Consider the following 12,650-nt stretch of genomic DNA (forward strand, 5'->3'; position numbering starts at 1 on the left):
TTTTTTAAGTACGGACAATGAACAAAAGACATTTTCTGCTGTCTAAATCTAAAAACTGACTTTTTCAAATGTGAACTTCAGATGCTTTTCATGTCCATTCATTCCAGGAGTACATCAAACACTTCTACTTTATTTGCATCTTTCATTCCTACAAACAGTTTATTGTCTGTATCACTGAAAAACAGGCTCCTTGGTTCTTTGATTCCTTTACTTTTTTCAAGCAGTATTCCAATCTTAGCTAAGTCCTCTGTTAAGTGAACAATATTATGTGATTTTGCACCACAGACGTAGACTGCACCTGTCATGTCTACAGCAATGCCCATTGGTTCTTCTAGATCTTCATCTTTAAAAATGGCAAGTTCTTCTCCATTAAGAGTCATACTTATTACAGTGCCTGTAGTTCGATCTGTTACATACATTGTGTGTTGGTCTGGACTAAGTCCTACATGTAACATTTTGTTCCAAGCTTTAGTGAAGCTGTCCAGTATGGTTCCATTTTTTTCCAGAATTTGAATTTTGTTGTCATTTTTTTACTGAATGATACAATTAAATTCCCCTTGCTGTATGCAATTCCATAACATCCAATGTCAACCAGAATTTCTTCAGTTTCTGATAAGTAACCTGCCTTGGAAACAGATAGAAACTGGATCTTTCCAGCAAGTGGAACTGTTATTGTTACCTGATCATCATCCAGTTTGGTGACAGCCCATGGCCCTTTTGGGATTGCCACCATGGAAAGAATTTTATTGCTTTTTGTTTGTTTTTGTCTGATTTTGAGCAATGCTTTTTTCCATCAGAAATTGTTTAACTTCACAATTTGTTTCTTGTCTTCTCTTTTCTGTAGTTAGTTCAGTTGAAATGTTTTTAATGGTATCATTAATATCTCCAATATTTCTTGTAAGTTCTGGAAAATGGTCAGGTATATGTAAGATATCAACATTTGGACAGTTTTTGTGACTATCTTTTATGCAGATAACACAACCTACCATATTGCAAGCCTGGCAGTAATAAACAGTGAGCTTGTCATTTTGTTTAATACATATGTCATATTGGTAGTTATTATCTTCTTTTACTTTCATCTCAATGCTTTGTTTCCCCCCTTTTTCTGGCTTGTTTTGTCTGGTTGTTCATTACTTCTGTAAACTGGTTAATTATTGTGTCTATCGCTTTGCCTTCTTTAAGTTGATCTTCTGGCATGCCCTTTTGCCATGCCTTGTTTAGACAGGATATTTGATGTTTCCACCTTTCTGCCTTGTTTAGACTGGCATTCTGTCAAGCCTTGTTTAGACTGGCATTCTGTCAAGCCTTGTTTAGACTGATCTTCCACCATATTGCCTTTAGACTGGTTGTTTATTTTTTCCACTAGATGATCTTTTGTAGTCATAAAAGCTTTATGACGTCGACTGCAGTCTTCACATAGGTAAGTTTGACATGGGGAACACCAGTTAGCTGCATGATTTTGTATGTCACACTGTTTGCAAGGATCACAGAAAACATTTGTCATAAGTTCCGAAACTGAACCAGGTGCCAAATTAGCATTTAATCCATGTCTATTGCTGTCAGAGTCGTTACTATCAGGAATTCTTCCCAAAACTGATCCTGCAGTGTTTATAGACTCCTCATTTTGTACAGACTGTTTTCCTAGCACAGAATCTGTATGCTTTTCTGCCATTGTTTCAAATCCAAGGTATTACCAGAGGTGCTTATTTGAATTTTTTGGCACAAAGTCATAACTGTAAGCTGTATTGGACGTCTCTTTCCAGCATTTGTCATTCGAAAGTAAATACCATATCTGAATTTGTGAAAATTTATTGACTTTACTTTGCAGCTCCTATATCTTCATTCAGGTAGAAACTAATCTATTCAAAAACTGATAAAAGATAGACTTATAATGAAAAGACTCTCTTAATGTCACCTACTTGTCTGTTTGTTCTGTTTGGAGTGCAAATACCTGAGATATAATGATAACAATTCATTTTATATAACAGGTAATCAGCTGACAGATTCTTGTGCCCAGTGTTTGATAGAAGGCTTGAAGAATAACACATCACTCACATCTCTAGATCTCAGTGGAAATGCCTTCGGTGAACAAGGAGGGGTTTATATAGGTGGAGCACTGGTATGTGGTTTCTAAGGCAACCAAGGCAGTATCTTTATAGTTGGAGCATTATTAGTCACTTGTCTTTTAATGGAAGTAATTTCTTTGATAAGAAGTGCAATTTTTATTTAGTTGGGGCACTGAAAGTCATATTTTGAAATTTAAAAGAGTATAGCTTCAGCACAAATTAAAATGATTGTTTCTATGGCCTCTGGCCAAGTGGTAAAGGTCACTGACTTTGAATCACTTGCCCCACTCCAGTTTGGGTTTGTGCCTCACTCAGGGGAGGGGATGGGGAGGAAGTCATTCAGCTTGCTTACTTAAGGTTGTTGGTTCTACCCATGTGCGCGCTTGTGGTGAAATAATGCAGGAAGAGGTACATGAGGTCTTCCTTCACCATCAAAAGCTTGAAAGTCGCCTCATGACCTGCTGTAAATGTGTCCGCGTGGCCCAACGGAAACAAGAACAAATCCTATGGCCAGATAATCTATTTAGAGCACATGCCAACAGACAAAAATATGTCTATGGACTTTACTAATCTTCCAGCCAGTATTTTACTGATTTCCTAAATGATGTGGATGTTTTAATGCTTTCAGTCTGTGAATGAAGGTTTGATAGATATAGACTGTAGCTGGAACTCATTCAGGAATCGTGGAGGTGCAGCATTACTGGCCTGTCTCACTGTAAGTTCTCAACTTATCATTAATGATGTAGTAAAAACCAGTCTTTTGGAGTAAATTTGGCATGCATTTCTTTTCTCCAGGGACAGAGAATAGATTTTATTTACAGTTACTGCCTAGTCAATCAAAACCTCTTACCAAATGTGTATTTTCTCCAATAACATACTGGGAGCCTCCTTGACCAAGTGGTTAAGGTCACAGATTATTTGACTTTCTTCCCTGTAGATGGAAGCTGGCTTGGTTGTGTGGAAGTTCTCATGTGAAAAAGCCATCCAGCTGGCTTATGTAAGGTCAGTGGTTCTACCAAGGTGCCCTCTAATGATTAAATAATGCCCAGAGGGACACCTGAGGTCTACCTCCCTCCCGCAAAAAGCTAGAAAGTTACCATAATTTATGATCTGTAATTGTGATGTTATGTCCAGCAAAAGTTTTCTTATTGAAACTTTCAGAGCAGTTTAGTTTAGACTGCTTAAAACTCTAGAAACATCATGTAATATAATTCAGTTGATGTTTTTTTTGTGACTTTATAGAAAAACAGAACACTTGAAGTTTTGGATCTGTCGTGGAATGGTCTAGGTTCAGCAGGAGCTGATGCACTGAAAACTGCGCTAAAACTTAACACCACTCTAAAGGTGCTTGATCTCACGTAAGTGTCTCTTGTGATTGTATTTATATATTTTCTTGTCTAAGTGTAATTATTGTTGGTACCAGTTGCTCGGCAAAAGCTCAAGAAGAATGATAGTCATTTTAGGTTTTGAAAGATAGCACAAGATACTGATGGTGCTAGAATGTGTGTAATGTATAAAGCACCTTATACGGGATGTACACTTAAAGTCATACCAGAAGAACTGTTAATAATTGTAGATGGAAGGAAGAGTGGAGGATGGAACTTGTAGTTCCTAGGTTACATTACACAGTCACGACCTCTTCACTTGTAGTCCCAGTCTTACCACACATAGTCCCCAATCTTACCACTTATAGTCCCCACAGTTCCCATTTTACCACACATAATCTCCAATCTTACCACTCATAGTCCCCACAGTCCCCATTTTACCACACATAGTCCCCAATCTTACCACTTATACTCCCCACAGTTCCCATTTTACCACACATGATCCCCAGTCTTACCACTCATAGTCCCCACAGTCCCCATTTTACCACACATAGTCTCCAATCTGACCACTCCTGGTCCCCACTGTCCCCATTTTACCACACATAGTCCCCAATCTAACCACTCCTGGTCCCCACTGTCCCCATTTTACCACACATAGTCCCCACAGTCCCTATTTCACCACACATAGTCTCCAACTTACCACACATAGTCCCCACAGTCAAAATGATACTACACATAGCCCCATCGAACCACACATAGTCCCCATGTTACCACACATAGTCCGATATTACCACGCAACCTATGTTTAAATATGGTGATTAGTTTTCCTTTTACACTAACATCAAATAAAATGAAGGGGTGGGGCTAAGAGTGAGGTGTCTAATTTGGAATAGTTTTGTCCAGTTAGCATATCCTTAAAATGTAACAAATGCAAAAGGTAACAGTTAAAAAAGAAGGAAGGATGGAAGAAGGTGTAGTCATCAAATGGAAATGTCTGTCCTATCATAGAATAGTCATGACCTATTTGTGTTTGAAATAAGATGTTGATAGACCAATTGTATTCCCTTGAAATATGAAATTTTGTATAAATAATTTAAAATAAATTTTAGTAAATTTAGTTACTGTCTTTTTCTAGAAATAACCGTTTGAATGCCAAAGCAGCAGAATCTATAGGTTGGGGGTTGAGCAGAAACACTGGCTTAGAGACTATTGTGGTAAGTCAATATACAAGAACACAGGATTTAATTTCATAATTATGTCGAACCAACCACAAATGTAAATGATTGATATTTTAGATAAGTTTCAACAAAATTTGGTAATTAATCTGTTTCAGTTAAAAAAACGTTTACAGAAAAAAATTCAATCAAATTTTATGTATTTCCACGAAAAAAAAATGTTATTTTATTTCTTTTATTGTTTTGCATAGCTGAATTTAAATCCATTGAAAGATGCTGGTGTGGAGGCTATGCTAAAAGCTTCAGAGAAACATCCCAACCTACATCTACTATCTATAGAGGTAATATACATTAAATTTGACACAAGTCCCCCAGTTTCAAATGTTACAGTTTGATCACCACATATATCTATGACAACATTGCAGTGAAGTGAAAAATCATGTTTTGATTGATGTGTGGTTTGCTGCATATTACTGTATAGTTATGTACCTTAACTTACGGAGAAAATCCCACTTTCTGGGTGACAAGTCGAAAGTGTTTAGTTAAAAATTTAGCTGTTGTTTTTTTTTATTCTATGTAACTGAATTTATATATTTTTATAAGTTGGAGAAAAGAACCATAACATACAACATAAACTTTCACATACCAATTGTTATAAGTTGATACTTTGCAGTCAAACTTCATTTTTTGCATGAAGTCATGTGACATTTTTAGAGTTATGTGACATAATATGTATATACTACTAGATAGATGTCTGTAAATGCAATTATGCTTTGTTTTTACAGCATACATTCAATTGGAGCATAATGCTTGTGTAAGCATATGTGTTGTGACCTTATGTTTGTAAATATCAACTTACATAACATAAAGCATGGACATTTGTTACAAATCACCTGGCTAAATATGTTTTATTAATGCTAAATTTGCATGTTCATACACTTTGTTTTCTAAAATCTGAGTAATTGTTTAATTAATTCATAAAATAAATCCAGAATTTAATCTTTGGTAACCAAGAGTTTTCATCATAACTGCATGCTTTAGGTTCTACTTTAAGAACTACTTTTTTGCGCAGGGAAGATAAAAGTTGAGTTTTAACAGTGATCTTGCCCCATGAAAATTTCAGACTTTTAACTCAGTAGATGTAATTTCTGCTGATAATTTGTGAAACTATCCATTCTGATTCATTTCACAAAACATATAACTCAGTTTGGACTTTTATAGCATAGCTGATGTCCGGTGATATATAATTGATATTTTTTGTCCATCATGCCAGTGATAATTTTATTTTGTTGGCTTTAATGTTGCACCAACACAATTATAGGTCATATGGTGACTTTCCAGCTTTGATGATGGAGGAAGACCCCAGGTGCCCCTTCTTGCATTATTTCATCATGAACAGGCACCTGGGTAGAACCACCGACTTCCCGTAAGCCAGCTGGATGGCTTCCTCACATGAAGAATTCAGTGCCCAAAGTGAGGCTCCAACCCGCCAGTGATAAAAAAGACCTTAAATTTTTGTCTCATACAAGTTATAAAGGTCTGCTACCTTTTTGTCCATAATGACAGTGATCAGGAAGTCCTAAATAAAGAAAGCCTGCTAATTTTTTTTGTCTGTCTGTGACAAAGAAGGCCTGATACTTTTTTGTAGATCATTTTTACACTTCTGAGTTCTTACATTTTTTTTATTTACCACTATATGTAGTATTTCTGTATTTTAGTTTTCTGTAATTTCAGTTATATCTTATTTCAGTTAATAAATGTGTTATAATGTTATGGTAAGCAGGACACCATTCACCCATTAATTGCTTTATCCATTATACCAGTGCAAAACAATGCTTAGACTGATGTACAGTTTATATACCTATAGAGCAACTTCGTACTGTTTTTAGCCCGACTTCATTGCTTAATATTTACATTCGCCCTATTCTTTTCCATTGAAAATTATGACGTTCATTCATATGAACAGCAAAAGGAAAGGCACGAAAGTTACGACAATGCTTCATAGAGATAACGGACCGCTTTTTTGACGACATCCGCGTATAGTCAGGGAGAACGTTCCTTAGATGACGTCACAGCTGTTCCATCTCGTGAACAGAATGGTTGGGAAGCTGATTTTAATGTTAAATGCAACAAAATGTGTGAAATTTATAATATAATCTTGTTTACAAATGGAAAGGAAATATAATGTAAATATAAAAAATGAAACTTTTTTTCCGATGTTCATGCAAGATGAATGACAGAATAGGATCAGCAAATTAAACATGACTCCCTAGTTAGATTCAAGGATTTGCCAGTCCTATTCTGTCATTCATTTTGCATGGATGCCGAAAAAAAAATTTCATTTCTTAATTAGCTCCCTAGTTTATATGTCAATATTTATTTGAATATTTCATTCTTTTCTGTATTGGAATGGGTTATTTATACACATACACTGTACAATGTTGTGGAATATATGTGGAATTACAAAAACCCTCTTCCCTTTCTTTTTCATCTTTCGATTTTGTAAATTTGACCAACTCTGTTGAAATTGGATTTTCATATTCACATACACATATGCTCTATGTACAGTGTTATATAAAAGTGTATTTTATCATTTTTATCTGTTCCATTATGCAGATGATAGGGGTAAGTCATTGGTGGTTAGTAGAAAAACATGGTATTTGGTTACTTACAAAGTCTCTATGTTGTTGCTTCAGGAAAAGTCTCCATATATGTGCTAACTGTCACACATATACGTGAAAATTTATGTTCAATTATTTATATTAATCAGGGTTTCTATTACATAATAATGTGTATGTGTCCAACAGCAATAGAATGCAATCTGTTTTGTAACATTAGATGTGAACACATATATTCATTTCAGCTTACGTTATCTAAAAAATCTAATTAAAGGTATAGGTTGGATACTTCAAGTTTCAGTACCAGCAGTTCATTTATTATAGATCTTTTATACTGAGTTTAGAAACCAGTTCATAATGCAAACTTGCCACTGGTCAGTTCAAAATAGTGCTCCACTACATCCTCAAATCTGACTTCTCTAACCTTTGATCCTAGGTTCATGAGAACAAATGCTATATATGGTACTTTCACCCCCAAGACATGTGACGTCTATTGCCCAAATCCTGCCAGTTACCTTGTGAGGAACAGTTATACCTTAGTTACAAATCCAGGAACAAAAAGAATTGTTGAATATGACTGCCATTGAATGACAGCATTTAACTCAGTTTTACAAGGATTTATGCTATGGGAAACTTGAACATGTTTTAGATGATTTTAAGGTTGTTGGCCTGTAAAGACATTCTGCAATTTCTCTCTGATTATGTATTCTTGTTAGGAAATTCACCATTCTTTTTAATTGTAAAGTAGCTCAGTGCATACAAAACTTTCCATTAAAACTGGAAAGTGCTACAATTGAAGAAAATGTGTAATTTACTTATTGTCATTTCCACTACTTAATAATTATTTTGCACAAAAACATTAAGTTTTTTTACTGGCACAAGGATTCAATTTGGTAGGTAGAATCTTAACAAAATTGTTTTATGTTCTTAGTTTAGGCATACAATGTACTTGGTTTTGGTTGTATAACACATTTTCATTAGTTGTCATTATCAAAAAATTAAGTTTTGTGACATTTTTAATATCCTTTCATTTTCAAATTACATTTGAGCTGCACCATGACAAAACCAACATAGTGCTTTTGTGACCAGCATGGATCCAGACCAGCCTGTGCATTGCACAGACTGGTTAGGATCCATGCTTCCGCTAGCGGTTTCTCTAATTGCAATAGTCTTTGAAAGCGAACAGCATAGATCCTGACCAGACTGCGTGGACATGCAGGCTGGTCTAGATCCGTGCTGGTCGCAAATGCACTATGTTGGTTTTCTCATGGTGCGGCTCATTTATCATCATCATCATAGTTTTTGTTGTTGTGATTGATCTATTTTCTATAGTTTAAGTTACTGGTACAAGGTACTTAAACATGACTTATCCTATTTGTTTAGCATTGTTCACACTTGCTTACAGACTTTGAAAAGGGTTATTGTTTACTTTAGACTAGATTTTTTTAATAATTGTATACAGAAATATTAATTTTTGTAAATAACATACACACTCCTCCTGACTTTTACAGAATTGTGGTGTAAGTAATAGTTACAATCATTATACATATTTAAAATGCTGTTTAGTATTTTACTGTATACACACAGTTTAAGCTTGTTATCTTGAACTCACTTATTTAAAAATTCCGCCTAACTCAAAGACAATTTCAAGTCCTGATCAGAAAACACATTGCTCAATTTATCATTATAAGTCAAATTTCGTTTATCTCAAAGAAAAACGCTGGATCCCTTGGAATTCGAGATACCGAGTTTCGACTGTATTTACTAGTGCTGCGTACTTTAAATAGGCTCAAAAATGTCAATATTTTTCCGTATTTTTCCATATTCTAGTACTACCCAATTTATTTTTCTGATAATCAAAGAAGACTGAAAATTGTGTAGTGTTTTGCTACCAAATTATTGTTAGCATGTCACAATTATTAAGTCATTAAGTCATAGCGGAGCGTCATAAAAGATGACCACACAAAACAGGGAAATATTTGGTAAATACGGTCAAGGCTGAAAATAATAATGCTTGATAGCATGATATACCTTCACATCAGAACTCCAAACAATGATTTTGTTCAATGATAAATCACTGTTTGTGATATATTGTTTATTAATTGATATGCAAATTTCATATCAGGTGCATGACATCATTCTGATGTGTTTTTGTCACATGATTAAAATTATAATGGATGGCTTTATTTTCAATTTTACTTGTGTTAAACAACAAATATATATAATATTGATATGTGTCGATGGGTATGTAATGAAAAGGATTATAAGCTTTGAATTCAGAAATATGCACATGTTTCTTCACAAAGTAATATTGTGCGCTTAAAGTTGCACAATATTTTCACTGCCGAACTATGGTGCAAATTTCTAGAAACAGTTCTTATAATCTATAATTAAGTATTGCTAGCTTTGAACTAGTGTTTTTTGTTATATGAACTGGAATCAGGCCATATAGAAAAATTCTAGTTTATAAATCTAGTATATAGTCACATATTGATTTTACATCGGTTTGGATCAAATGCAAATGATAAAACATCTTATTGCAATTAATTTCTTCATTCTTTAAAAAAGGATTGTTTTAAAACTTAATTTTAAGATCACTGTTTAAGTGCCATTTTAAGATTAATAATTGGCATGAAATGCCATATTTTTAAAGCTGATGTGCAGAAAATATTGGAAATAGCACACCTCAGTATTTTTCCCAAAATTTTGGATGATAATTGGTAATTTATTTTATATGGTCGTATTTACATGTAGTTGCTATTTTATTTTCTGTATCACATATTTTTTTGTATTATATGTTTATTTAAAGTCATATAAATATTATGATATATTATATAATTATAAATATATTCTTAACTGGATCTGTATTTAGCACCCATGTCTTCTTGCAATTTAATTCCTTTTGTACTTGTTTCCAGTTTGTGAAATGTATTTGCACTGACTTTTTGAAATACATTTAGATGTGTTTAAGGTAATGGTTTGAAAAATTCTGAAACTTTGGTATATTTTTCAAAAGTTTAAAAGCATCAGAAAGTAAGAATATTTTTCCTGCCTGGTAGGTAGATTTTGAAAACTGATGGGACATGTTAAACACAGATCCAGTGTGGTATGGCCTTTAATCATAAATACACATAATACACCATATGTTGCTACATAATTGCTAAACTTTTAGGAGACCAAGTGGGCAGCAAGTATTTTAAATCAAATTAAAAACTGTTTTAAATCTTTGGCCAGTTTTCTTTTAATATAATTTGTCAACTTCCTAATTTTCAAGACCAAGCTTACAGTAAGGTATAGATTCATAAGGAGAGATACAGCCTCAAAGTCCCATTTATAGTTTAGTTTAGTTTAGATGTTTTCTGATAGGTTTGCAAGATATGTAACTTAATATTATTTTATACAAGTTAAGGTATTGAAATTTGTATCCATTTATGTGAATATTTAAAAGAAGTCAACATTTTTATATGCCCGAAGGGACGTATTATGTTATACCCCTTCATGTCCGCTCTGTAACTCTTGAACCCCTTGAAGGATTTTATAGAAACTTGACACAAATGTTCACCACACCGAGATGACGTGCAGAGCACATGGTTTGCATGTCCCACTTCAAGGTCAAGGTCACACTTAGAGGTCAAAGGTCATATCAGTTTGTTTCGAGTTCGCTCTTTTACTCTTGAACTGCTTAAAGGATTTCAAAGAAACTTGGCACAAATGTTCACCACACCGAGACAACGTGCAGAGCACATGTTTCAGTTGACTCCTTTCAAGGTGAAGGTCACACTTAGGGGTCAAAGGTCATATCAGTTTGTTTTGTGTCCGCTCTGTAACTCTTGAACTGTTTTAAGGATTTCAGAGAAACTTGGCACAAATGTTCACTACACTGAGACAATGTGCAAAGCGCATGTTTCAGATGACACGCTTCAAGGTCAAGGTCACACTTGGGGGTCAAAGGTCATATATGACTTTGCTTTGTGTATATTGCTCTGCATTGCAGTGCTCTTGTTTTGGCAGATCCCTTTTTTGTTCACTTACAATAAGAAATATTTGAATTACTTCCCTTTTATGTTACTATAAAAAGCTTATTTTGAAACTTTTTTATTGTTGGCCGTAGGGAAAAACCGAGACCACTTTTCTGTGGTACAAGAGGGATGGTACCTCCAATGTTTTTGGTGTATTTTGACTTATCTGTACCTGGTAAGGATTTTTTTGTGGACTTTGAATTTTTTTTTTGTATTTCTTCCCTTTGTTGTTCCTGTCCTTTGGGCTTCAACAGTCAAGTTCTTTAAATTTTGCTCCCATCCTCTGATGTAACCCTTCGGGTGTATATTTGCTCCGTTTGGCAGAGCTGTTGTTTAATCTTCTGTTGTAATGAACATCTGCCATAAGATTTGTCTTGTTTTGTTATCTTTCAAAATTGTAATTATGAAAAGCAACTGATTTGATACATTGCAGGAGATAGGCATATCGAGGGAGAATTATCGTAAGATACAAGAGTTGCAGACACAAAATGACCTGACAATTCTACATGGAGGTGTTGGTGGATATCAGAGAATCTCAGTATGTATTGTACACATGTTTCTAAAAATAGTAAGTGTAACAAATTGTAAAATTGTTTAGATTTCTTTAAAACAGTTAAAGGGAGACTAATCCATTTGCTTCTTTTGTCTGAATATGGGTTGGTTGCTCAGGAAGGTTTTCCCCACTCTTGGTGTCTGGATTATAGGAAATGTATGTATGGGTATGAATTCAAAATTAAACCTATGGTCTGTTAGAGACACAAAGGTTTTAGGGATCATAGTGAAAATCACCAAAATAATTTGATTTAATCAGTGCATCAGTTTGATATATAAATTGACTAGTCACATTTGAGGTTAAGAAATGTTTACCACATGTATTTTCCTGTAGGAAAAGCTGCATCTAATGTCATATTATGAACAAATATCAATTTTGCTTTCAATTTTTTGTTTGTGATAAAGCGTCAGCAAACTGATGTAGATATTCAGTACTAACACAAGTTCTTACCAAAACAATACACTGAAAGTGTTCCTAGATAATAAGATTGTTCTTTTATATATATATTTTTTTTTTTTCAGAATTATTGATGAAAAAATGCACAAGTAATCACTTTTTCCACACTTGATTCTTTGTTTCAGACTACAACAAGTATGATTCGCTTGTTTAACAAATTTGTACAGTCACACCAGGCCCAACTGAGAACATCATTCCAGCAATTTGACCGAGATAGAACAGGCATACTTGGTACAGATGAAATGAAATTGGCACTGAAAGAAGCAGGCCTTAGACTGACAAATGTAAGTCTGTTTTATTATATATTCTGCTGTAATCCTGGCTCTGGATAATTTTGATAATTATGATGTAAAAAAAATGTTCCTTTTGTTTGCATTAATTTTCTTACTGTACTAGAAATATTTTGATTTATTGTGCAATGTATTAATTTGCCCTTGT

General features: G+C 34.3%; 1 protein-coding gene across 4 annotated transcripts in view; it reads left to right on the plus strand.

The window, feature by feature from the left end:
* The window catches only part of LOC123529004 (leucine-rich repeat-containing protein 74B-like), a 75,808-nt gene that overhangs the window by 41,744 nt on the left and 21,414 nt on the right, over nucleotides 1-12,650 (plus strand). For 3 of the 4 annotated variants that reach the window (XM_045309156.2, XM_053522430.1, XM_053522429.1), the window contains 7 exons: nucleotides 1,989-2,119; nucleotides 2,695-2,781; nucleotides 3,309-3,424; nucleotides 4,527-4,605; nucleotides 4,818-4,907; nucleotides 11,637-11,741; nucleotides 12,338-12,496. In XM_045309156.2, coding sequence (XP_045165091.2) covers nucleotides 1,989-2,119; nucleotides 2,695-2,781; nucleotides 3,309-3,424; nucleotides 4,527-4,605; nucleotides 4,818-4,907; nucleotides 11,637-11,741; nucleotides 12,338-12,496 — 767 coding nt within the window. Of the gene's footprint in view, nucleotides 1-1,988; nucleotides 2,120-2,694; nucleotides 2,782-3,308; nucleotides 3,425-4,526; nucleotides 4,606-4,817; nucleotides 4,908-5,351; nucleotides 5,993-11,636; nucleotides 11,742-12,337; nucleotides 12,497-12,650 lie in introns of those variants that run through there. The other variant, XM_045309158.2, reaches the window with a different exon arrangement.

The sequence above is a fragment of the Mercenaria mercenaria genome, chromosome 13 (genome assembly GCF_021730395.1).
Source record: "Mercenaria mercenaria strain notata chromosome 13, MADL_Memer_1, whole genome shotgun sequence".
Taxonomy (NCBI): Eukaryota; Metazoa; Mollusca; class Bivalvia; order Venerida; family Veneridae; genus Mercenaria; species Mercenaria mercenaria.